The sequence below is a fragment of the Rhinolophus sinicus genome, chromosome 1 (assembly GCF_057876585.1).
Source record: "Rhinolophus sinicus isolate RSI-liver-muscle chromosome 1, RSI-T2T, whole genome shotgun sequence".
NCBI lineage: Eukaryota > Metazoa > Chordata > Mammalia > Chiroptera > Rhinolophidae > Rhinolophus > Rhinolophus sinicus.
This window is the reverse complement of record NC_142501.1, coordinates 86,305,091-86,331,550: the sequence shown is the minus strand read 5'-3', so window position 1 is coordinate 86,331,550 and position 26,460 is coordinate 86,305,091. Positions and strand designations below refer to the sequence as shown.

Here is a 26,460-nt window from a genome sequence, read left to right as displayed (position 1 = left end):
AACTAAGGGATTAAATTGATGTATTAAAATGTTTTGTTATTAAATAATATACTAATCACTTGAAAGTTAATATACCTTCACAGTGCAGTTTGCAGTATTCTTGTAATCTCATAATGTGTCTGGTGTAGTTTCTATGCTTAAAGTTGTTTAATTTTGTCATTTACAGCATCACTGTAGACAATGTGGAAATATCTTCTGTGCTGAGTGTTCAGCCAAAAATGCCTTAACTCCTTCTTCCAAGAAGCCTGTTCGTGTCTGTGATGCATGTTTCAATGACTTGCAAGGATAATGGTTATCACAACTTCAGAGTAATATTACACTAACATTCGATTTTTAATAAATGTACTTAATAAAGGTCTTGGACTACTATTTGATTTGGAAGTGGTTGCAATACTAGACCAACTTAGAATTCATCTATTTTGGAATGTGATCAATATCAAGTAAAACTCTTTTATTTTTGTGAGACTTGGGCTCATCTTTCATTACTTTTTTTTCCATTTTACCCCGGAACAGCTTTCATGCCAAGTCTAGAATTAGCCAATGAAATGTAAATAAACTTTGGACAGAAAATAGCAATGTATTTTTTTAAATTTAATTTCGTTATTAACAAATTACATGAGTATATGTCCATAACTTATTTCTTTCTCCCAAATTTAGTGTACAGAAATGTACATGAATGATGTTATCACCTCATATATGTTGCACAATAGCACATTAAATATATTAAATATTCTATTTGTGAAGTTATGCACAGAACTATAAAACTTTCTGACTCTTTTTTTCTTATATACAGGTCAATACTTTCGTTCCATTGTTATGTTATAAATTTACTACTCACGTGTTCTAAATACAATTTATATTGAAATATATATTAACCAAGATCTCAAACATGGTTTTTGGTTTAACAATACTGATTAAATTCTCTTGGATGGATTTTATGAAAACCTCTGTAAAACCAATTTGCTTCCTTTATGGTTATCTTGGGGTTATATTTTAAAGATCAGGGTTAATTTTCCTTTTTCTTTTTTCTTTTTTTACATCATTTTTAAACTCCCACATATTCTCCATTAAGAATCCTATAAAGCTTCCCACACTCACCCCCAGTTGGAAGATGAGTAATACCGTGTTTCCCTGAAAATAAGACCTAGCCGGACCATCAGCTCTAATGCATCTTTTGGAGCAAAAATTAATATAAGACCCAATCTTATTTTAATATCGTATAAGACCCGGTCTATAATATAATATAATATAATATAATATAATATAATATAATATAATATAATAATATAATAATAATATAATACCGGATCTTATATTAATTTTTGTTCCAAAAGGCGCATTAGAGCTGATGGTCCGGCCAGGTCTTATTTTGGGGGAAACACGGTAGAAATTGTAATTGTCCTGTTCTCAGTTTCTTGTAAGTGGGATTAGCCTGCATATTATCCCCTCATTTTGTCTCTGCAGCATCTTCAGGAATCCGAGGGGTTTTTTTAATGGATCTGCTTTTTATCTTTATTTGTTTTAACCTTCCCAAGCACAGCTACCTTCACTGTAATTGTTTTATAATTTTTACATCTTAAAGCTAGTAACTGATATTACAATAGTTTTACCTGTGAAAACAAAATAAAAGATGGTAAGGAGACATTAAATATTCTACTTTATATTTTCTTCTTACCTAATGGGGAAGAATTTGTAAAAGTTGTAAATTTAAGTTTAAAATGGTTCTTAATTTGGGATTCCATTATCAACTGGTAAGTTTTTTTACTTTGCAAAAATAATGCTGTGAAATTAGTTTGAGGTAACAGCTGGAGAACAGAGTTTCACCAAAAACAAATGTATTTAGGAATCCCAAAGTTGTAATCTGAACTGAAACAGAATGTCTGATTAAAGATAATTTAAAATTGGCGTATTTGTATGCTGAACAATGAAATTGAACTTGAAATTATCATAGTCTTATTAATTTGGAAAACATCTGAAGAGACAAGTCTTTAATACTGGTTTATTATTCTTCCTAGAGAAGAAATGTAAAGTTATACATTTGTTCAGTACAGTCATTTGGTAATAATAGCATGAAAGGATGGGAGTTAATATTTCATTTAAATACTTTATAATATACACTTGCTTTCAAATATTATGCAGAAATGAAATTATCATATATGCTGTACCTACAGCATATATAAACTAAAAGAGATTGCCACATATTCCTTTTATTATTTTTTTAAAAAGCCTTTTATGTAAACCCTGTTGTCAGTAGCTGTTGAAGCCCCGGACTTGGATAAACATGTATCCTTTAGTATATATAATGAAGTAACACAGCAGCTCTGTATTAAAAATAGTACTTTGATGATACAAATTGAGCTAAAGTTACTTATGCATTTTCATATACATAAAAATCCTTTCAAATAGTCTTAATTCTACCTTTACATATAAGTGACTTAATAAATGTGTTGGAAAAATATATATTCGCAGCGCCACTGTTTATTCTTTTAAGATAACAAAACTTCATGAGAATTCTTCTAGATTAGAATATTTGTTCACTTCATCTCCTAATTGTGTGCACTGAAGGCCTTTCCCCTCATGCCCCCCACCCACGCCCACATACTCACATAGTCAGAAAAAAAAAAAAATTGTGGGGACAACAAGTGAAATTATATGTGTCTGAGTGATTTTCTAGTTTTCATCTAGCTAATCTCATTTCATTGATCCTGAATAACTTACCACGGACTATTATACTAATAATAGTAGAAATGAGACCTAATACTTTTTTGTTAACTCTCACCAATTTAAGGTGTTTTGGAAACAAAAATTAAAGGATGTTCTTTTTCTTTTAACTAAAAAATGCCATCTTCTGAGTTCTCATTGACTACATTTTAAATGTCTGCTGGTACTATTTGTCAGTGAGTTAGAGTATGTAGGGGTCCCAGCTCTCAGCTCTAACATAAAGCATATCAGTGTCATGTGTTAATTCCAAATCCCAGCACAGAGTTATGAGCTGAAATCAAGTGTTGCTGGGTTCATGTACAATAAACTATACCAGAGGAATTTTTTAAATAGAAAGACAAAAGAGCTGGTATGGGATTTGTTCATTTTGAAGAAAACAGAGGGAAACAAACACAAAAACCTCAAAGCAGTGTACAAATAACATTTTGTTCAACTACCTCTTAATGTGGAATTAGCTGCTTTAATAGTTTCCTCACAGTAATGTTAAATAGTAACTGCCAAATTTGTTAGTTTCCCAATCCTCTTAAAAAGGCTTTATGATTATTTTATAGTTTTGAGAACTTTAAAGCCACTTTTTTTTAAACCTTGCATTTGCATAAAAATGTTTAGCTTTTAAGTAGAGAGCAAATTATGATCATATATTTTGATATTCATGACCTATTTGACTATAGCAATTTTTTTTAATGCACTTTGGCTATAAAACCATGGATGACTTGATCCGTAAGATTTAAATGTGCCATCACATTAGTACTCCTAGACATGAGCTTGATGAATGGTATTCTGTAATTATAATGTGCCACACATTACCGTGTCTTAATTGCCCTTTGCCTGAATTTTAACGATCAATTTGTTATTGTTACAGCTGTGAATATTGTGCATAAACTTACTACATTTATGTAAAATTATATACAATAGAATTGGAAGTAGCTAAGTTCTTTCTGTGTAGGAGTAATGAATTTATTGTACCATGAGGCAGTTATGTATATGACATTCTATACTTCTTTGAACTGGATCATATATTCATATCTTCTGTAGATATTTTTGCATGAATATTTTCTCATTTAGTTTTTGGATTCATTATTTGTATTGTGTTTACTACTTGTGATCATGTAGTTGTGCCTTATTTTGTGAGAGAGTTTAGCTCAGTAAATACTGTAATTTCTAAACTCAGTGATTGGAAGGTTATTGATTATAAATGTAACTGATAAACTACATGACAGCATTTAAATCTGTATAAAGAACAATGGAAGGATCCTTATTGAATTGTTGCTTTTTTAATATGTTAAAGATGATATTAAAAACCATTTCTTTCTAATAGATGTATTCTGTGACTATAAATTATTTTGTCTATTTAAAAAAGAGAGCAAGGTATTAACCATTTTTCAGCATGTTAGACGTTGCACTTGGATATAGACAGTGAGTATGCTTTAATGTTCAGCTTAGAATAATAATTAAGTTCATAATTTCAAGAGAAATTACTAATGCCATTTTGCTTGAGACATTCCCTTTTCATCCTGTTCATTATTGTGGAGAATTAACAACACTAAAAAGAAATATTAAACAATATTAAATTAATCTCTTCTTTTATTGTATATCTAAGTTTAACACCCAGGTGACCATTTAAAGATACATTTGTGAAGGCTCAATGTACCGTTGTTTTTACCCCCGCCAGTCCCCACCCCGCAACCAAAGTTTCAGAAGTGCTTTTTAATTTTATTCTAATGTGCTTCCTTCTGAAGAGTTTATTGTGCATATTCTCAAGCACTTAATATATTACATATTAGACATGTTCTTTTGTGAGTTTTATAGAATTCCAGTTTAAATACATAGCATTCTTTTTTAAAATTTTATTTTGCTGTGGTGAGAACACTCACCATGAGATGTACCCTTGTGACATCCCTTTAAGTGTACAGGGCAGCCTTTCTCTAGAGCTTACTCTCGCCTAACTGAAACTTTATGCCCATTGATTACAGTAACTCTTCATTTCCCTCTCTCCTCAGTCCCTGGCAACCACCATTTCGCACTTTCATTCTATGAATTTGATGTTATTAGGTATGTCATATAAGTGGAATAACATAGTATTTGTCTTTCTGTGACTGGCTTATTTCCTTTAGCATAACGTCCTCAAGGTTCATCTATGTTGCATATTGCAGAATTTCTGTCTTTTAAGGCTGAATACATATATACCATATTTTCTTTACCCATTCATCTGCCAATGGACATGAAGGTTTTACCCACGTCTTGTCTATTGTAAATAGTGCTGCAATGAACAGAGGCGTGCTAATATTTCTTTGTATATAGCATATTCTGAAGCTATTTTACATTCTGGATGTTAATTTAATCAGTCTTTCTCTCCCTTTAATGACATTTTAGAACACACATGTACCAAAAAAATATATACAAGTGGACACTTTGGTCAACGTTGCTCAAACAGTAGATTGCCATAATCAGAAATGGACGCTGATGGAAACCACTTTGAGCACCTCTTGTAATTGCAAAAGTCAAACGTGACTTGTATTTATCTTTTGTTATCAGTATATATTAAGTATTACAATTTTAATACAGTTTTCTGTTCTTAAAATATGTATAAACTTTTTGGGCACCGTGTGTGTGTGTGTGTGTGTGTGTGTGTGTGCTATTTTTCGACCAGAATTTTTTTCCTGAATCTTGCCTTGCGTAAGTTTATTTGTCTTCTCCTGAACATAAATTACTTTCAATCGCATCCAAGTTCCATCTCTAAGAACTCACTTGAAGTCTATTCTCCCTTTCTTTGTCTTTTTTCCCAATTATTTTTAGATATTAAAAGTAGTTACTGCTTTCCAGACTTCCCTTTTATTTTCACTTACTCCTATAAGTGCCTGACATTATTACACAGAGATTCGGCCTTTGCATAAGAGCCTTTGTGCTGCACTCATCTGTACTGCCTATTTGCATGGTGAAATTTGTGTTTTCCTCAAAGAATTAACTGTACACATGACTTGCCCAAGCTTCATCTTCACTATCCCCTTCTTCAACTTAAAGAGATCCATTCAGGAACCATTTGTCTTGCAGCCCAAGTTGATATATTTACTACAAGGTACCATGGCTGAAATTGAAATATGTGAATTTCCATTTGCTGTAATCTGACCGTAAAAACTAGTGCCTTAAATGTAGTTAATAGTGTATTCCATCATGATAATATCATACTTCAAGCTGACTTTCTTAATAAAAATTCTAATGAAGTTTCAAGTCCTGCCAAATAAAATTAAGTGGCTGCACCATGTTAAAACATACACACACAAACACACACTGGCAACCAGAAGGTAGTTTTATACCAAACTCCATCATACTTCAAAAAGTGAGGTATAGAGAAAGATATCTTACTCTTCCTAATAAAATATCCCATGTAAAAGTATTAACTTGTGAAACTGGAACAGATACTTGCTTTTTCTTTCTTAAAATAATGGAATTTAGTTGTTGGGATTGTCTACTTCTGTGTTAGAGTATTATGAAGTATACCTGAGGTTAGTAAACTGTTGGAGAATAGGAATTTCTAAACTCCTATTAAAATGTAGACCTTATCTATTGCTTAATATATTAAAATAGCAATCAAACTTTGTATCAAAAGAATTATCATTGTGTGTGATGTAGGACTGTAAAGCAGTAAGACCGATTTACAAGCCATGTAGGAAAGTTGAGTTCATTATAGATGTACACAGAGTAAGATACCGTAATTTGTATTGGACACAATCAGCGTTTCCCTCCTCTGCTCCCATTTATCTGGCCACTCACCCTTTACAAATTATAGTAGCACCACTCTTCATTCCTCTTGTAAGCCTGATCAAAACATTTTCATGTAGTCTGGATATCAGTACATACTTGTCAAGAAATTCCTCCAAGTTCAAATTTCTTCCTCTAGACGATTTCCCTAGCTCAAATTCTCAAATTCTGGAACTTCTTTATAATGCACATTTCCTTCTAACTCTTCACTAACTGTTACAAAAGTTTGAATGAAAGACTACCTTAATCTCTCGTGTCTAAAAAGATTGTTTTAGGTCCCTAAATTTCAGAGGATTCTACAGGCGATGTGAATAAAGACATGTTCTTGATTTCCTGATTCTTGGTGAAGCAAGAGATTGCTGCTGTTATTTGTGTAATCCATGTTTTCTGTAAAATAAATAAATAGATAGATAAATACACACACACATACACACACACACACACACACACACACACACAGCGGGAGGAGAGAATGTTAACCTGGCAATTTCTCCCATATTTTGATTAATATTTTCTTTTGTATTTATTGACTTTCCCTTTAAAACAGATGACTAATGAAACATTTGCATGTTTGTCGTTTTCTTTCTTACATCTAATATATCATAAATATCTTTAATCATATATGAAAATGCAAATGGATTAAATGAGTATGATATGTAAGTGGGATAAACAGTCATGAGTAATCAAAGAACCATAATAATCAGTGATGACTAATTAGAAAAATGAGCACTGAGAATATAAGTAGTTTGAATGTTGAATTTCTGTTTTGTGTGGAAATATAAATTCTTAACTGATGGTATAATTTGAAACACAGATTGAGGGAGGTAACCTAGGAAACTGAGTCCTCAACACGAATGCAATATTGCATGTATTGCCTAGCCACGTCGTTGCTATGATGAAAGCCTACCAGAGGAAAGATTAAAGTGGAAACTTCTAAGAAAAATGAGTCAGAAAGGCAGCTGCTCCTCAACTCTATTGCTGTAGAAACAGTGGCAGCATTTTCAAAGGTTGAAGAGCAGATGACATGGTTCATTATTGCAGCAGCCCTTCACTTAAGTTGACATCACGTTATTTGCCTACTGGCCTTTGGAAATGGATTGCAGCATCTTAAAAGTCAATCATGCAATCCAAAGCAGTCCTTCCCCCATTTCCTACAGAAACTGTAGAACTCAGAAGCCGCTCGAGTTTCTGCCGCAGGAGAGAACGAGGGAGGCTGTGTCAACTCTGCCAGCGTGAGGAAATTGTCACCTTGAGGTTTCTGAGCACATGGACTAGATGTCCATCTCTCTCTCCTCATCCCAACGTCTGCCCTTCCCATTGCTGGCAAGGGAAATAAGCAAAACCTGCCATTCACCTTTACTTAAGTTTGGGGTGACATTTTTCCTTAGGTAAGTCTAAAGAATGAAAACCTACAAAACTGAAATACATACTTTGATGTTTTCCGTTTGGGCCTGTAGTAAGAACGCTGCTATGCACTGTCGATATCTGTTTTCATGTTGAACAAGGAAAGCATTTCTCAGCCCAACGACTAGAAAGAGATTCCAAAGACAAAAAGCCAAATCATTTCATATGAAATCCAAACAGTTGCTCAGTTCTTCTCAAAGAACCTGGAGTTTTGTTTGTTTTTTAATGAAGGTAGGAGCTTTATATAGATTGCAAAAAAACAGTCTGATTCCAATACCAAGACTTTACGATGTCCAAATAGAGCCCACTTAAACATGAAACCCTTTCTCCCCAAAATAACAACTTCTGGGGCTTGATGAAATGCAGTTATGGCTTAAGTGATGAAAAATAGGCCCCTACTCAAGGAAGAAGCTGAGTATGTTAGGTAGATTTGGTATGTATAAAATACAGGTAATAGAAATATAGAAAATAATGGAAGCATTGTTTTTTTTTTACCCCACCTCTCCTTTTTAAAATGTTTTAATTTTTGTATTTAAAGGGAAGTCACATCAAAACAAGGATTATAAGCAAATTAAGATGTGGCAAAAATACAAAACCACCTGAATGCTTCACAACAGGCCAAGAAAAGCCAAAAATTTGACTCAAATGAAATCCAGCTTCCACCAAAATATGTGAAATATAAAACAAAACAGAAAGAAACATTGGCCTGGTTTCTGTGTCTGCAAAAGAAACAGTCTGTCCTGTTATTTCCTAGATGGTCTCTTAAAGAAATGACAGGAGACACTGGGAAAGCAGACTCCTTCCTTCTTCATATACCAGGAGCTCTTAAAATGAAAGCTGCTTCCTTGAATTATTAATTCAACACAGGGAATAAAATTCTGCAGCCTATACATTCTTTCTATAGTTGATTTATGTTGAGGAACAAACCAAGAAACCAAGCCAGGCTTGTCTTCTGGTCATGTCAACTACTTCGCGGAGGATAAAGGGGATCTTTTTTCCTGGCTTATCATTAAGCTGATGCTTGCCCACCGTCATTATTTCTGTTTGTTGGAGTTTGTGGGTTTAACTCAGACTCATTGAGGCAGGTTGGGCCTCGTTTCAAAATCGAATTTCATCTAAGACTTTTATTTTCTTAAACTGCAAGGACTATTCCAGTATCACCAATTATACTTATAACGGTCTAAACCTCATAATTCCTAAATCCTACCACAACAAAGTCTGTTGTTAAGGTCATGAAATTATGTCCAGCTTCTCTGAGCTGAATCCTCTCATTTTAAACCTATTAAAATGACTTTCTGGAAAAAAAGATCTTGCAGTGTTTGTTTTACTCCCTGATTTTCCTTCTTATAAATTCCCTGTAGCAAGTGAGGCTTTAAAGATCAAGTTGTTGTTCTTGGCTGGATTTTGGAACCCATTTTCCTCAAAAATTGTAACCATGGTTCTCAGTTATTCAAGATGCCCTCGTTTGTTTGGTTTGTAATATGGGTACAAGATGCTTTACAAGCAAAAGGACCAGGTGGGCCTAGGCTTGTATAACAAAATAAGGAGATAATATGTGACCAGGAATCGCTCTTTTCCCCCCTGACATTCTAATATAATAATTGACACCATTTATTAAGCACTTACTATGTGTTGGGCTCTGCACTATGTTTTTGTTTGTTTGTTTGTTTTGTGTCATTTTAACCACAAGCAACAGTGTAAGATAGGTCAGCTAATTCCCGATTACAAATGAAACAGACTTAGATTAATTTTTCCAAGATCACACAGTAAATAATAAACTAAGTCTTTCACTCTGAGCCCAACTTCTTCTTTTTCTGCCTTTTATTCTTTCTTACTCTACAGCTACTCTGCCTTGTGCACTGTATCTTAACAGTTAAAATAACAGAGCAGAGGAATAGGAAAAATGTTAAAAAAAAAAAAGGAAAAAAGAAAAGAGATGGTAGTGAAAAAAAATGTGGAAGTATAGTTTTAAAAAGGCATTGTTCTTCTTCTTATTTTTTTAAAGATTACAGGAAAAAAATATATACATTTTTCAAGACAATCCAGTGATGTCAGATTTCCCTCAAAAGTCCAGTTCTTAAAGCTGGCAGGACTGTGGGTAAACTGAGCCCAAGCTCCTGATAGTCTGCCACATGGGGTTCTGACAGCTTCCTTCCTTCAAGTCCAATTATCATGCCAGAATCTTCTACCTATGGCCACTATAGTAAGAGAATAAATTCCTGGCCTGGGATGCCCTCTGCTATGACATTTTCCCCCGTGAAAAAGCAAACTAAACAGACAAAAGGAAGTGATTTCTGGGCCTCACATACTGAGTCTCTGCCCTCTGCACTGCTCTGCCCTTCACTGAGTCCGTGGGGGTGGAGGGTGCCCTCCCAGGCAAAGGTTTCACTCCCCTGAGATGCCCCTTTTAGGGTTTGCTACTTAAATGCAAACTACTTTAATATTTTTATTAAAATAAGAAGTGATCACCATGATACATCCAACAACCACCTGGCTGATGCAGACTTTGATCTATATAAACCATGATTGGTTTCAGCCAAATCAGGCCTTAGGGCCTGCCCAGGTCACTTTTCAGTGAATCCTAGTGGAAGTAGAAAGAATAGACAAAAAAGACAGAAGGCCCTGGTTCTGGATGCAGGATTCCCCTTAGTAGGCTCCTTCTGCTCTTGGGGAGAGAGTTTGTATGCATTCATATATCAATATATGTAAAACATTTAAATATGTAACTTAGTTATGTAGCATAACGTAAATGTCTTCTATTAATATTATTATTATTTGTTTGTGTATTCATTCATTCATTCACTGTGTAATGTTGCTCTGTTATGCATAGGTCAGTCTTTTGATCTATATAAACAGTCACTGGTGCTCTGGGCTGCTGGGGTGGAACTGAGGGGAGCAGGTAGTGCTCCCTCTTTTCCTGCTCCCCCTTTGGGACAAAAAGGCGCTCCCTTCCTGCTGGCTTCAGCAGGTGTCCAAGGAGCAGAATGACCCTCTGCTTCCTTCTGAACACTGCCACCACCCACCCAGCACTGAGGAGACCAAAATGTCCTTTAAGTCCCTTGAGTGCCAGGACTTTCATGATAGCATTTACTCATTTTTTTAAAACAAAATTATTAAAATATAGCTCACATATAACATTATATTAGTGTCAGGTATACATCATAGTTATTTGATAATTATATATCTGAAGAAGTGATCACCATGACACATCCAGCAACCACCTGAAACCGTACCACGTTATCACAATATTATTGACTATATTCCCCATGCTGTACATTACATCTTCATGATTTATTTGTTTTGTAGCTGGAAATTTGGACCTCTTATTTCCCTTCGTCTTTTTCCCCCCCTTTAAAAATTTTTGTTACAATTGACATTCAGTATTATTTTATATTAATTTCATGTGTACAACATAGTGGTTAGACATTTGTAAAATTTAATAAATGTTCCCCCTGACTAGTCTAGTACCCACCTGGCACTATACGCACATATTACCATATTATTAACCATATTCCCTGTGGTTTACTTTACGTCCCCATGACTATTTTGTAACTATCAATTTTTACTTCTTACTCCCTTCGCCTTTTACACCCAGCCCCCATCCCCCTCTCATCTATCACGCCAACAGATCTAGTACCCATCTGACACCATACATAGTTATTACAATATTATTGACTATATTACTTATGAGATACCCTGCATCTCCATGATTATTGTGTAACAACCAATTTGTACTTCTTTATCCTTTCCCCTTTTTCACTCACCCTCAACCCCCCTCCCATCTGGCAACCATCAGTATGTCCTCTGTATCTATGAGTTTGTTTCTGTTTTGTTTGCTTATTTTGTTCTTTAGATTCCACATATAAGCGAAATCACATTACATCTGTCTTTCTCTGTCTCACATACTCCACTCAACACAACACCCTCCAGGTCCATCCACACCGCCGCAGATGGCAAGAACCCATTCCCTTCCCTGGCTGAGCAATATTGCATTGTACATGTGTACCACCTCCTCTTTATCCATTCATCCATTGGTGGGCACCCAGGCTGCCTCCACATCTTGGCCATTGTAAACAATCCTTCAATGGACATATGGATGCACACGGCCCTAGAAGTAGCATTTGGGTTTCTTCAGATAAATACCCTGAAGTGGGATTACTGCGTCCTTCATTGTCTCTTGTTATAGCCTTTGTTTTAAAGTCTAGTTTGTCTGGTATAAGTATTCTTTGTTTTTTTTATTTCCGTTTTCATGAAATATCTTTTTTCCATCCCTTTACACACCATCTGTGTATGTCTTTCCATCTGAAATGAGTTTCTTGTAGGCAGCATATGTAAGGGTTTTGTTTTTTTATACATTTAGCCCTCCTATGTCTTTTGATTGGAGTATTGAATTCATTTACATTGAAAGTAATTGTTGGTAGATGTGTAGCTGTTGCCATTCTATTCATAATTTTGATTTTTTTTTTTCTATGTTAAATAAATCCCTCTAACATTCCTTGTAATACTGGTTTGGTGATGATGAACTCCTCTAGCTTCTTCTTGTCTGGGAAGCTCTTTATCTGTCCTTAAATTCTAAATAATAGCTTTGCTGGGTAGAGTAATCCTTACTTTTCATCACGTTAAATATTTTATGCCAATCCCTCTGGCCTGCAAAGTTCCTGTTGAGAAATCAGCCGATAATCTTATGGGAGCTCCCGTATAAGTTACTAGTTGCCTTTTTCTTGCTGCTTTTAAGATTCTCTCTGTCTTTAACCTTTGCCATTCTAATTATAATGTGTCTTGGTGTGGGCCTGTTTGGGTTCATCTTGTTTGGGACTCTCTGCGTTTCCTGGACTTGTATGTCTATTTCCTTCACCAGGTTAGGAAAGTTTCCAGTTATTATTTCTTCAAACAGGTTCTCAATCCCTTGCTCTCTCTTCTCCCTTGGTACCCCTATGATGTGAATGTTGCTATGCTTGATGTTGTCCCAGAGGTCTCTTGAACTATCCTCATTTTTTTTGGATTCTTTTTTCTTTTTCAGTTTCATTTGGGTGTTTTCTGCTACCTTGTCTTCCAAATCACTAATTTTATCCTCTGCTTCATCTAGTCTTCTGGTGATTCCTTCTAGTGCATTCTTCATCTCTGTTATTGTAGTCTTCACTTCTGACTGGTTCTGTTTTCATGGTTCCTTCTTCTATGCTTGCTATCTCTTTGTTGAAGTTCTCACTAAGTTCCTTGAGCATCCTTATAACCAGTGTTTTGAACTTAGTATCTAATAAGTTGCTTGCCTCCATTTCATTTAGTTCTTTTTCTGGAGATTCCTCCTGTTCTCTCATTTGGGATGTGTTTCTTTGTTTCCTCATTTTGCTGCCTCTCTGTCTGTTTCTATGTATTAGGTTGATCTGCTATGTCCCACAGTCTTGGCCAGGTGGCCTGTTGTAGTAAGTACCCTGTTGGGTCCAGTGGCACAGTCTCCCTGATCACCTGCACTGGGTGCTTTAGGAGGGTCTCTTGTGTGGGTTGTATGTGCCCTCCTATCATAGTTGAGCCTTGGTTGCTATTGGCACATGAGTGAGTGGAACTGAACCTCAGGCTGACTGGATGTGGAACTTGGCCACATCCACACCTTACAGTCTGCTGTGCAGGAGGCTTATCCCACTGAGTAGCATTTGTTGCAGCAGGCTCTGGTGCCTATTAAGACCATCCTGTGAGTGTGCAGCTTGTGGGGCTAATTGGGCAGTGCTCCGCTGTGGTCTGAAGCCAATTTCCAAGTATGTTTTTCCCTCTTGGGAGGGACTCTGGTGCAGGCCCAGGTTACCCACTGCCTGTGACCAGCTGGGGACTATCTGGTAAGAGCTACAAAGTGATCCATGGTTTTTTGTTGCCTGTGCTAACCCTGGAGGCATGTGGGACAGGGCATGCTGAGAACTGAGGATATCTGCCACCAGTACCGGGCCTGGGGTAGTTCTGAAAAATTCCAGGACACCCTAAGGCTGGCTGCCACCTGCCAGCTCCCTTAAGGTTCAGCCATTGATAAAGCCTCATGTGTTATGCACTTTAGGTGAAGTACGGTCTTAGGGAGTCACTAGAATGGGAAGAGTTTTGGTCACGAGGTTTATGTAGACTCTGGTTTGGTACAGGTGCTGAGACTGAAACGATTCAGTGAAAGTCTCAGAGCACATCAAGGCCAGTTGCCACCTGCCTGGGGTCTGTCGGACTCTGATAGTTTTCTAAGAAAGAGTACAGTGTGGGTGGGGCTGGCTGCTCTTGGAGAAAGTGCCTCCAATATTGGGGGAGTTCATTGGGGCGGAGTCCTAGTGAGTCAGCAGGGTGGAGCAGTGGAGCTCACCAGGCCAATCAGATTCAGATTTGGCTGTAAGCATAAAGGGCGGGCTCAACATATTAAAGATGGCCGCTGCCTGCCAGCTGCATGGGAGGAGCACCTCCTCACAAGGAAATGGCAACTGTCCTCCAGCCCTCATCCTGAGGCCACACACCTCAGTCTGCCGCCCATATGTCTCTGACATCCTGCTAGTTACTGTCCCTCCGCTGGAGCCCAAGGTGAGTGCCTGCGAGTGAGAGAGTCTGTGCATAGGCCCTTTAAGAGGACGTATGGGTTTCCTGAAGCCTCCATCCCACCCAGATGGTCAGAATCCCACTGTTTTTCACAGCCAGATGTTGTGGGGACTTCTCTTCCTGGCACCAGTATTCCGGTCTGGGGAGGCTGGTGTAGGGCTGGGGCCCCTTGCTCCTTTGGGGGAAACCTCCATGGCTGAGATATCCCTCCCAGTTCTCAACCGCCACATGGTGGTTTGGGGTTAGTCACTTCCGAATCTTCTCCTTTCCTACCACCAGTCTTGACTTTTTCTTTATATCCTAAGTTATAAAACTTCTGTTCAGCCAGATTGGAGATGGTTCTCCAGGTTGACTGTATATAATTTAGTTGTAATTTTCATTTATTCATCGAAGGAAGCAGGCTCAGTGTTTATCTACCCTGCAATCTTGGATCTCCCATAGCATTTACTGCTCTTCCATTGTTCTGAAAGTTCCTCCAAAACAAGGGCTATTTCGTAATCATCTTTGCAATTTTGGGGCCCCCACAGAGTGCCTGGTTCTCATTAGACATTTCAGGAAATGCTTAAAAAATGAATAAAATGATGTATATTTCTGACCTGTACATATGATGTGTATGTTAATATGTATACATTGTATATTTATAGATATTTTTGGCATTTTTGTTTCTATAGAACTATCATAATAAAATATCTTAGGCTTGCATAGCACATTGTGGTGTACCAGTGATTTATTAACAGCAATAGTATTAATAACTATAAAATAATATATAATATAAATACTAAAAATAGCTATATTTCATTGAGTGTTTTACATGCATTATTTCATTTAATTCTCATGCTAACTCACTGATGGAGCTATTATTATCCATATTTTTCCAAGAGGAATCTGTGGTGTAGAAAATTTAAGTGCCTTACTTTCGGTCACATAGCTAGCAAGTGGCAGATCTGAGTCATCCAAGCACTGGAAACCAAGTCCAACACTTTTTCATAGCTAATTCGTGGAGTGAGTGATATATAGCCACACAGGAACTCGGTATTGTCTTTCATGAAAACTTAAATTGGATTCATGTGCTGTTACCAAAAAAGGCCAATATGAAACTCTGTGATGGCAAACAGATAAACTGAATGATGAAAATCGCCACATACCTGACACATGGAGTGGATCGATACTTTTGACTACCAACCTATCGAGTGGAATGGGCTGATCGAGAACCGTACATGAACCACCCTCTTTTATTACTGTTTGCAGCTCAGCCGTAAGTGAAGGACACATATAAGTGGTGTCTGAACCTCCACCTTTCTGAAATTAAACAGGAAAACAATGCAATAAATAGGAAATAAGTATTGTTGCACATACCTAAAGTGCATCCTGAAGCAAATTGATTTTTAGAAACAATTGCTTGAAATCCAGCTTACTACTCTTTCTGGATGTTGAAAGGTATTTTCCCAAAGTACATAGTGATTTAAAGCACAGGGTATCTGATACCCAAGTTTAATTACCTGAATAAATAACGTGTGACATCTATAACTGGGAAACATTTTAATCACCATCATATCAATTGGAAGCTGTTCATTTCCAGTATCTCTTTACAGTGCTGATGTGAGATGAATGAGAAAGCAGAGTCTTGTTTTGGCCAACTCTGTCCATGGGATCGAATACTAAACTCTAAATATTCCATGCTGTATAATTTGCAAGTAATGAAATTGTTTTGAATATATAAAATGTTGAATTTTTAAAAACAGGTGTTGAAGATTGTGATTTGCATGACATATATTGTGCATTAAATTGCAAAGAGGGATTTTTTCCCCAAAAAATAAGTGAAACCTAATGTTTTCTCTCAGTGGTTATTTTTGAGCTTATGAAGTCAATAAAACTCTCGAGATTTATTAGACAGAGGAAATTAAAGAGTACTTTAAAACATAACATTCCTTATTTTGGGATCAAGTTGTGAAGCAAGAAACTAGAATATTACCTTATAATACAGTGAATGGAAACCAGAATATTACCTTTTAATGCAGTGAATATGGGCTGCCATTAATTCATGTACTCAGATTTGAGCCATGTTTGAAATGAAGTTGGCTGTGCTTAGCATCAGGATTTTTAAAGGGGATATTTTTTAGAGCTTGACTTGTTCAGATATGCTAGTCTTGGTAGCTTAAGAGGAGGTCATCCAAGTTTCAAAACCGTGATTCTTAATATTCTCCAATATCCACTTCCTCCCCAATGAGCATTTGACTATTCATGGATTGATTAATGGTGTCTATTTTATTGCTTAAAGATCCTTAAATTATTTTCCTCAATTAACCAACATGCCATCTAGAAGCCTAGGTTATTAAAAGATTTGAGATATTTACTATCGTGATCTTACTTCTGTGTATGGCTAGTCAGCTGGCTTGGTAAGTAACAACAACAATAATAGTAACCACTGATACTTAAGTAATGGAAAAAATTCCTATTTTCCTAAGATTTTTTTGGCTTTCAGCCTTAGTTGGCTCATTTTGTCTGTGATGCTAGCTATACTTTGTTTGGCTTCTGTTGTTCTATACAGGTGGACCTTGAGAGATCAGGGCCCCCCTCCCACCTGTACCCCCAGCTCATTATTTTCCAGGAATGATGTGAGCTTTCAAATCAGAATGAAGGGTGGATATCGCCTCAGCACATAGCAGCAGACAGTTTAGAGAGGGCCCCATCCCCCACCCCGGCAGGATTCATTGTGGTGGACAATTTGGATGATGAAAGGGCCAATATGGACAAAAGCATTTTGGCTTCATTTGTTAGGCAGGTCAGGAATAAAATCCTGTGGCTTTTAGGCCTTACCTGTATGACTGAAAAAGCCAACATTTTATGATGTATCCATTTTTTAGAGGGTAAATCCCAATTTGACATATAAGAATCTTTCATATTTTTAACACAACTTATGTGGAAATATGTATTTAGAAATAGCAGCATTTTACCTTTTTGTTGCGCTTAGTTTTTGTAACTAAGAGGAAATCATCAAAGAGGAACAGATAAACATCCAGGAATCTTGTACTTTCTGAGGAAAGAAAGAAGGTGAAATTGAGGCAGGAAATAATAAGCAGAAGGGTTTTTGTTTTTTAGACCAAAGAATCCCAAAACAGGCCAGGCACCCTGGCACCCCATTGGAGCTCAGGACGCTCCAATCACGTGGGTCAGAAAACTGCATTACTGTTGGGTGATTTCTTCCTAAAGCAGAGACTTGAGGTGAGCCTGAGATCACAACTTTAAAGACATTGTATTTGTGATGCATTTCATGTGGATCTAAGAAACTTGGATCATATTTGTAAAGGTTTCAACAAAGCCTAAGACATTGAACACATAGCATTTTTGCCTCTTGACTCATCAGAAATAAAGGGCACGCTGTGGACTAAATCATGCTCTACCTCCCCCTCCCCAACACACACACAACTCATGTGTTGAAGTCCGAACCTCCCGGTGTAGCTGTATTTGGAATAAAGAAGTAAATAAGAATACATGAAGACATAAAGGTGGATCCCTGATACACTACGATTAATGTCATCATAAGAGGAGACATCAGAGAGACAGCCCTGTGTGCACACTGAGAAGGAGACCACCTGTAAGCCAGAAAGAGCGCTCTCACCAGAAATCAAACTGGCGAGAAACTTGATCTTGGACTCTCAGCCTCCAGAACTGTGAGATATAAATTTTGTTGTTTAAGCCACCAAGTCTGTGGCATTTTGTTATGGTGGTCATAGCTGATGATGACAGTGATTAAAACTACTGGTTTCTCAAGTTTTACAGTGTGTTCATAATGTTTAAATATTCTTAATGTAGCTTTACATTTACATTGTTGATACTACTTTTGATAGTCACTTAAGGCAAATAGGCTTTTCTACTTTTCTCTACAAAGGGTTTAGTAGTAGACGAGAAATCAAATATTAGAATAAGTTATAGCCCTCTCTAACTTTATCCCTTAGAAGCGAGAAGAAGTGGTTAAATTTAAGTGATTTCAGAAGAAAAGGCAGTCTGTTCAGAGGAGAATGTGACAGGTGATTAAAATAAATATAAGAAAACTCAGAAAATATATATTTTTTTATTATTCTATATATTTTATTTATTTATGTTATTCTAGAAGTTCTTTCTTGGATACTTTGACCTCTGAAAAGTATGTGGCTAAAGTGAACTTAATAGATAAAATATTTAGGGTTCATGTCTATTTCCTCCCTTTCTTTAAGTTTAGAGGAAAGAGTCTTTCTGTATTTGCATAGAAGAGAAATTAGGTATACTATTCCATCTTGAATTGTCCTTTAATTTTTTTTAATAAAAACTATATTCCATCAATACTAGAAACTTTTTTTTTGCAAATCAAGTGTGCAAAACCTATTAATTGTCCCTCAAAAACCATTAATCCCTTCTTTTGTACTAATGACATTTCTGAGTTTTAGTGTGTACATGTTCACTACAAATAAATACTACATCTCCCAGCTTTCCTTATCGCTAAATATGACCATGTGACTAAATTCTGACCAATGGAATATAGGGAAAAGTGTGCAACTTCTGAGTCATATATCCTGAAACAGCAAGGCTTTGCTCTCCTGTTTCCTTTTTCCCTTCCCAAGAGCTAGACACACTGGTGACTCATTTTGGGCCTCAAGGAAGAAAGCAACACCCCAGGGATGGCAGAACTAAAAGGCGGAAGAAACCTGGGCCCCTACTCACTCCACGGAGAAGAGCTGTCACAGAGCTCAGCATTTTACATGAGAGAAAAATAAACTGTCCTTTTAAGCGATTGTTCTCTCTCTCTGTCTCCAATGGCTGAACCAATATCCTAACACACACACAGCACTAAGAATGGGATATTCGCACAACGATAGACCTTCGGGACCTGTTAAATGTTTTCCCCAACCTCTGCCACTCATAATACATCAGGGGGATGATCATGGTCAAAATGAAATAGTTTTGTTCTCTCCTGCTAATTTTAAGTCTTTTGTTTTAACAAACAGGCAATGAGCACCTTCTGTGTCTTCGACTTTATTATAGAAAATACTGATAATTTTAGCTATCATTTAATGAAGCCCTGTCCCATCAAGCAGTCAACAGAGAGTGAGCACATGCTATGCATCAGTGATTAAGACAGAATATCTGCCTTCAAGGAGCTTTAATTCTACGAGAGTGGACACGTAACAAACATGCAAGCAAGATTTGAAATAAGATAAATTCAGGAACTGATAGTGCTGAAAAGTAGATATGATCATCTGAAAGAAGATGACTATGGAAGAAGGTTGAAAGCATAAAGTCAGGCTGTTCACATTTATTCTCCCAGGAGTTTGAAGCTATTACAGCCCAGTGAGAAACTTAAACCGAATGATTTTATTAGACTTAACCAATGAACGTTGTGGGTCTGCAATTCCACTCAGCTAAGTGCAAAGTTGGTTGTGCTCCAGAAGTTATGAAAACTTGTACTTTCTGGGACTGAGAAAATACACGTTTTTGTTTATAATAGTACCGTTTTTAAAGCTGGAAGAAATTTTGAAACAAAGTATATATATATATGTGTTAGGTATCATCATCACCACCATCATCACCATCAACAACATCTACAGAAGAGATGAAGGGAATTTAAACAATTTTTCCAAAGTCTACAATTGGTGCTAGATCCCGATTCTCGGTGCAATGATTTTTCTATTTAAAACGATGTCCTCTTTCTTCTAACACTATTACCCCCACCCCACCACACCTCCATGCCAACTCTGAGTCAAAGTTCCAGTGACTTTAAACTTGCCTCCATAGTCCTATATGGTGCCTCCTCTCTGATGGAATTCGAGGAACCATGGGCCTGGTGTTAGTGACCTTTCTGTGGCTCATCCCATCCTACCACATGTGACTCCACAAGAAACTTTTTTCTGAAAATTGGGTCTACGGACTCCTTCTTAGGCCAGTCTCCCACTCACGCTCCCATGACGAGCACCCCCATGCTACGTGACGTGTGAATGCACATCTGACAAGGCTTTTCACCGAGAGATGGTCATTGTCATGTTCATCCAACACCCACGTGACTTCTCATCATACCCACACCTGAACCCTAAAATTGACTCTCTGACCCTCTCTCCACCACCCTTAGTGTGGTCAACCAACCTTTCAGGCACATGGATTAGAACACTTGAAGACATTGACTCCTTTCCTCTTTAACCATTTTGTCAATCATAAAATCCTCCGATTTTTGCCTTTCAAAGACCTTTCACATTTATCCTTTTCTATCCATGCCCATTTCTAACATTTTAAGACAGACCAGTGTAGCTCACAGTGTTGGACAGTTGATAGCTAGAGGGAAGGGGTGAATCAAAATCTCTGATATTTCCAGGTGGAAGCCAATTTTGGAGGAAAAGGCATGTGTTTGAGCACAGAGCTGTGTTTTGCTTCATTAGTTTGATTTGGTTTTGTCACAATGTATAATTATTTTTGAAATTGTAAATAACATCAAAGAGAATGTAAAATTGTTATCTTTTCAAATGAAAGGGGAGGGAGGTGGTGTACAGGTTAAGAATGATTGAGAAACAGGCCCAGGCTCTTCTCACCTCACCCAGCTTCACTGTGGAGCTTCTGGCCTCTGTATTGGTCTCCTCCGCTACTCTATTATGTGCATTACTTCTAATGAATCTTTCTTCAGTGCATTTTTAAGCCTATCACTGGTTGCTGGCTTAAAAGCAGTCAGTGATGGGCTTAAAAGTGCACTGAAGAAAGATTTCCTGGCTGCATCCCTCTGTTTGGCTTCCAAAGCAGTTACTGCGATTCTGGAAGCTTACTAGGCTGAGACAGCCTGGCTTGTGTTCTCCTTGCGCATGATACAGAAGCTCCCTGAGCCTCAGATTTCTCACCTATAACATGGGATTAAATGTAACTTCTCTGCATAATTCACTGGAAAGAGAAAATGCATGAAAAAGCCCTTTGATGTAAAATGCTGGGTATGTGTATCTTCTCTAGCTGGCAGTTGCCAAGTGGAGTGTGTCCCCACCTGAGGTGTAATGCTGTATGGAAAGCAGAGCAGATTCTCAACAAATGTGTATCAAATAAGGAGTGTTTGCCTGGCACTCCCCAGCAGATCTCACACTCCCATAAATAGGCAACCTCACACCTCACAGGGCTTCACACAAAATAGGTGCCCAATCAAGATTTTGTGCAGACATGAACAAATGAATGGGTGCAAATCTAATTTCGTCAGACAGCCCTTTCTAATCATATTTATTGAGCACAGATTCTGTGCCAACCATTTTTTTTCAAGTGCTTGTACACCCTTTAGCTCATTTAATCCTCACAACAAACGGGAGATGGCTGTAAGTGGCCCAAGATTACACCTCCTGAGGCCCGAGGAGGCTGAGCCGGGAAGTCTCCTGGCAGCCGGCCTCCAGGGTCACGCCCCCTAACCACTCTGCCAGAGCCTATTCTCTCAGGCGGCTTCTGCCTCCCAGACTTTTCTCCTGCTATGCTCTTTTTCTGGGATGTCTGCCCACCTTCCTTCCACTGACCTCCGTCTTCTTATTCCTCCAAGCCCAGCGCGAGTCCCATGAACCACAGAAAGCCTTTCCTGGGTACCCCAGCTTCACAGACCGTACCTTCTTTTCTGAACTTATCCTGCAGTTCTGCTTATAATAGCAGAGCTTCCCAACCACAGGGAAAGCATTATACAGAATAGTGATTCCCTATCCTCCAGTAGTATACCCACTTAGCACGACACGTGTTACATAGCTGGCTCTCAGGTAACACTGACAGGCTGCCTGCCCAGCTCGCTGGAGGGGTAAAATGATAACAGCTGACACGGACTGCTCATTGTGTTCCGGACCTCGAGCTAAGCTCTTTGGGTAACTTATTTCATTTTAACAACAATTTTGTGAGATAGATATAGTGATCCCATTTTACAGAGAGAAAAGGGAGGGCACATATCTAGTTACTAGATCAAGCCAGCATCTGCCTGACTCCTTAGGATGTTCTCTGATTCACATCTTCCATCACCTTATCCATAGGCAAATACAATTTCCCCCCACCCTTCAATTAGCAACAATTGGACAATTACAAGGTAGCAAAGATGTGGAGTTTTTAAAGGAAGCAGTTACTTACCTGCAAGAGTTAATTTTCCCTCATAGAGAAGGTGTCTGTTGGTTGGTGACAGGATGTTTTCTGCCATGTGTTCTTTAAAAACATGTTTCAGGCACTTGCAAAACAAGGGAGAAAATCAAAGAGAAGTTGTTAGTGATTGGAAGAGAACGTGTTTCAGAAGCTGGGGTAATGCCTTCTGCCTATCAAGGTCAACACATTTAGAAACGCCAGTAGGTGGACTTGGGAATGGGGAAGTATGGATAAACCTCTCAGAAAGACCACCCAAAGAAGGCCGTGGTGATGTCAGCCTCCTCGTATACCATGCCACATGGAAGAAGGCTTTACTTTTTGCTCATAAAACTAGATTTTTTTTTTTTTTTCCAAGCAGACAGCTGGGGACTTTGAAAGATTAGTGTATTTCCACCTGAATGCCAAACTTCTGGAAAGGGACATAAGTCTTAATTGATCCTTTTTGTACCTCTGGAATGAAAAACCTTTTATCTCTATCCCAAAGTGGAGGCCACACTATAATCTCCTGTAGATGTCTAAACTTTTGGAAATTATCAAGCCACTTCACTTTTCCTTCAAGATCCCCTGAAAGACAAGACACATTCAATATATTGGTAAATTCAGGTGACATTACAGCATAAATTTTAACCAAGATGCGCAGTAGTCATTTAGAGAAACTACCCGTGGAGTCAAACCATATTTTACGTTCATTTAACATATTGCTTGCAGTTTAAATGTCTTACAAAAACTCACTAATTTCAAATCAGCCTCTTGCAGAGAAAAATGAAGCGTAAACAATTTAATTCAGCAAGTTGGAAGTGTATTGTGCATTTTTATTTAAATAATATCAATATAGTCCTTGGTAGCTTTCTCTAATTCCCTATACTACATAGCCTGTAACTATAAGAAGAAAAGAAAATTACACTAAGAAGGACAAACATATTTTTTGTCCTAATCATAAAACGTACATTCCCTTTATGATAGGGATAATTAGTTCTTTTGGGATAAAAACTTATTTTCTGCTCTGAAGGTCTGTATTAATTTTCCAGCATTTTCTAATAACATATCGCTATTGAGGTTTTTAAATGATTTCTGGGAATATGGAGGGCAAGTCATAGACCTATAGAATTACATAGTTAGAGGAATCCTTGAGAATTTACCATCTTTAAGCTCAAAGACTTAAAGGAAGGCCACAGGGATCTCTTCCCCCAACAATGAAAACCCATATTTTATTGAGAAATCTCCAGATGAGATGCTATTATCTTCCTTACAAGCTTTTCAAAATGAGTAATAATCTTCAAAATTACTTTTAAACCTTTTAAAAGTCTGTTTTTAATTGAATTTTTGTCTTATTCACTTGATAAGCTTAATTCTAGTTCCTTGGGTCATTTTAGATTTTGAACAAAAAATTTAAAGAGAAAAGAAACTCCCAACTGAATGAATGGTCATTTTACTTTTTTGTCTTCTTTAACATTTCTTTTTTTCTTAAGATTTTTATTAAAAATATAGCTGGCATACAATATTATATTAGTTTCAGGGGCACGCCATAGTTATTCAACATTTATATACCTAAGGAAGTGATCACTATGATAAGTCCAGCAACCATCTGACACCATACTATGCTATCACAATATAATTGACTATATTTCCTTGGTGCCTGTTGAGACCACCCTTTGGGTATGCCGCATGCGGGGCTAATTGGGTGGTGCTCTGCTATAACTTGGAGCCAGCATCTAAGTATGTAGGTTCTGGGGTTTCTTGGGAGGGGCTCTGGTGCAGGTCCAGGTCAGCCACTGCCTGTGACTGTTGGGGCCACCTTGGTAGGAACTTCAAAGTGATCCAGTTATTTGCTGCCCATGCTAACCCTGGAGGCACATGGGAGAGGGCACGCTGTAAACTGAGGACAGCTGCTACCAGTACCAGGCCTGGGGTAGCTCTGCAAAAAGGCAGGACACCCTGAGGTCTGCTGCCACCTGTTAGATCCCTTAAGGTTCAGCCACTGATAAAGCCTCGTGCGGTATGCAATTGGGTGAGGCAGGGTCTCAGGGGGTCACTAGAGTGGGAAGAGTTGTGGGCATTAGGTTAACGTAGACTCTGATTTGGTGCCAGTACTGAGCCTGGAGCAACTCAGCAAAAGTCTCAGAGCACACTAAGCCCAATCACCCCCTGCCTGGAGACTGTGGAATCCAGTAGTTTTCCAAGAAAGAGTGTAATGTGGAGAGCTGACTGCTCTTGGAGAAAGTGCCTCAGGTGGTGTGTGAGTTGGGTGGAGAGGGGTTCCAGCTGAGTCAGCAGGGTGGAGCAGGAGAGCTCACCAGGCCAATCAGATTCATATTTGGCCTGTGGGGGCGGGTTCAACATAGGAAAGATGGCGCCTGCCTGCCTACTACATGGCAGAAGGCCCCTTCACTGGGAAAATGCCGACTGTCCTCCAGTCCTCTCACCGAAGCCACACACCTCAGTCTGGCCCCCATATGTCTCCAAGGTCCACCAAGTCACAATCCTTCCCTCTCCACTGGAACCCAAGGTGAGTGCCTGTGAGTGAGTGAGTCTGCGCGTGGGCTGTTTAAGAGGACACCTGGGTTTCCCTCAGCCTTCCGTCCCACTGCAATGGTCAGAATCCCCACTGTTTTTCACACCCAGGTGTTGTGGGGGCTCCTCTTTCTGGCATCAGTACTCTGGGCTGGGGAGGCCAGTGAGGGGAGCTGGGGGGAACTTCTGCGACCGAGATATCTCTCCTGATTCCCAACCACCACAGGGAGGTTTGGGGCCTGTTCTGCATCTCCACCCCTCCTACTAGTCTCACTGTGGCTTCTTCTTTATATTTTTAGTTATAGGACTTCTGTTTGGCTAGATTTCAGATGGTCCAGGTTGATTTTTCTAAAATTTAGTTGTAATTTTAATGTGTTCATGGAAGGAGGCAGGCACAGTGTTTATCTACTCTGCCATCTTGACTCTCATTCTTCTTTTAAACTTGCAAAAGAACAATGTATCATATCTGTACAGATGATAATTATAAATTTGAATTCTTCCCTTTTGGCATACTCATGAAAGCCTGGTTTATGGGCATATATTATGTACCTCTAATTTTAATTTAATTATATAGAGCTACCAAATAAACTTAAGTCATCATAGGGCTTGTTCTGTTCCCATTCCCAAATATCAGTTCTAAAGATTGCAGTTGGCATTATTTTTAGATTGACCCTGGATTTCAGTGACCTAAAAAAGTGATGAATAGGAATTTATCCTCCGGAAAGTCTTCCCATGATGTTTATTCCCATTTGCTTTGTGTTTGGGCTCAGTATAGATGTTAAAAACAAAGTGCCTTCAATCATCTGGAAGTAGAACTTTTCCTGCCTGAACTCACATCTGAAAACCTTGGAGGCAGCCACGTCCTGCGTACACTTGGTGGTAGTTTTCATAGGTTTCACCAGGATGTGACTGGAGCCCATTGTTTTGTGATTTACAATGCACTCAAACTCAAATCCACATTTCCCAGAGCCATGACGTCAAGTCAACGGAATTACCTTCTAGGATGGAAGCCCAGATGGTTCCCAGGAGCCAGAGGGCCACCCACCTCTTTGTGTAATCTTCCCTTGGAGCTCTGGGTTACTTAATCTCAGGGACTTACGGATTGACTTTTCCACCTTTTCTTTCATGGAGTAGATCATGATTTTCTCAGTAGAGTCTGTACTCCTTTTCCAGATATTCTTCAGCAACAAGGGATATCGAGTCAGCCTGTGTAGTGGGGCCACTAGCAGCTCAGGCAGGTGAAGGCGTCTGCACTTTTCATTTTGCTCACACCACTGGGGAAGGCAAAAGCAGACATATCAGAATGTCACTTCTCCTACCAAGGCCCTGAGAAGCCTGAACATGAGGAACTTAGAGATTTTATTCAATTATGATATGACACAACTGTGAGCTTGCTGGTAAAGTTTATAA

General features: G+C 38.2%; 2 protein-coding genes across 12 annotated transcripts in view; one reads left to right on the top strand and one right to left on the bottom strand.

Moving 5' to 3' along the window:
* EEA1 (early endosome antigen 1) overlaps positions 1-4,040 on the top strand; it is a 114,384-nt gene extending 110,344 nt beyond the window's left edge. For all 8 annotated transcript variants that reach the window (XM_019710311.3, XM_019710309.3, XM_019710310.3 and 5 more), the window contains one exon: positions 167-4,040. In XM_019710311.3, the coding sequence (XP_019565870.3) occupies positions 167-289 (123 nt within the window). In that variant the 3' untranslated portion in view covers positions 290-4,040. The remainder of the gene's footprint in view (positions 1-166) is intronic.
* Positions 4,041-4,287: 247 nt separating this feature from the next.
* PLEKHG7 (pleckstrin homology and RhoGEF domain containing G7) overlaps positions 4,288-26,460 on the bottom strand; it is a 56,964-nt gene continuing 34,791 nt past the window's right edge. For all 4 annotated transcript variants that reach the window (XM_019710286.3, XM_088801160.1, XM_074325288.2 and 1 more), the window contains exons 11-17: positions 26,150-26,324; positions 22,988-23,103; positions 22,531-22,624; positions 17,394-17,473; positions 15,585-15,738; positions 7,911-8,008; positions 4,288-6,867 (exon numbers count right to left, since the gene is read on the bottom strand). In XM_019710286.3, coding sequence (XP_019565845.2) covers positions 6,760-6,867; positions 7,911-8,008; positions 15,585-15,738; positions 17,394-17,473; positions 22,531-22,624; positions 22,988-23,103; positions 26,150-26,324 — 825 coding nt within the window. In that variant the 3' untranslated portion in view covers positions 4,288-6,759. The remainder of the gene's footprint in view (positions 6,868-7,910; positions 8,009-15,584; positions 15,739-17,393; positions 17,474-22,530; positions 22,625-22,987; positions 23,104-26,149; positions 26,325-26,460) is intronic.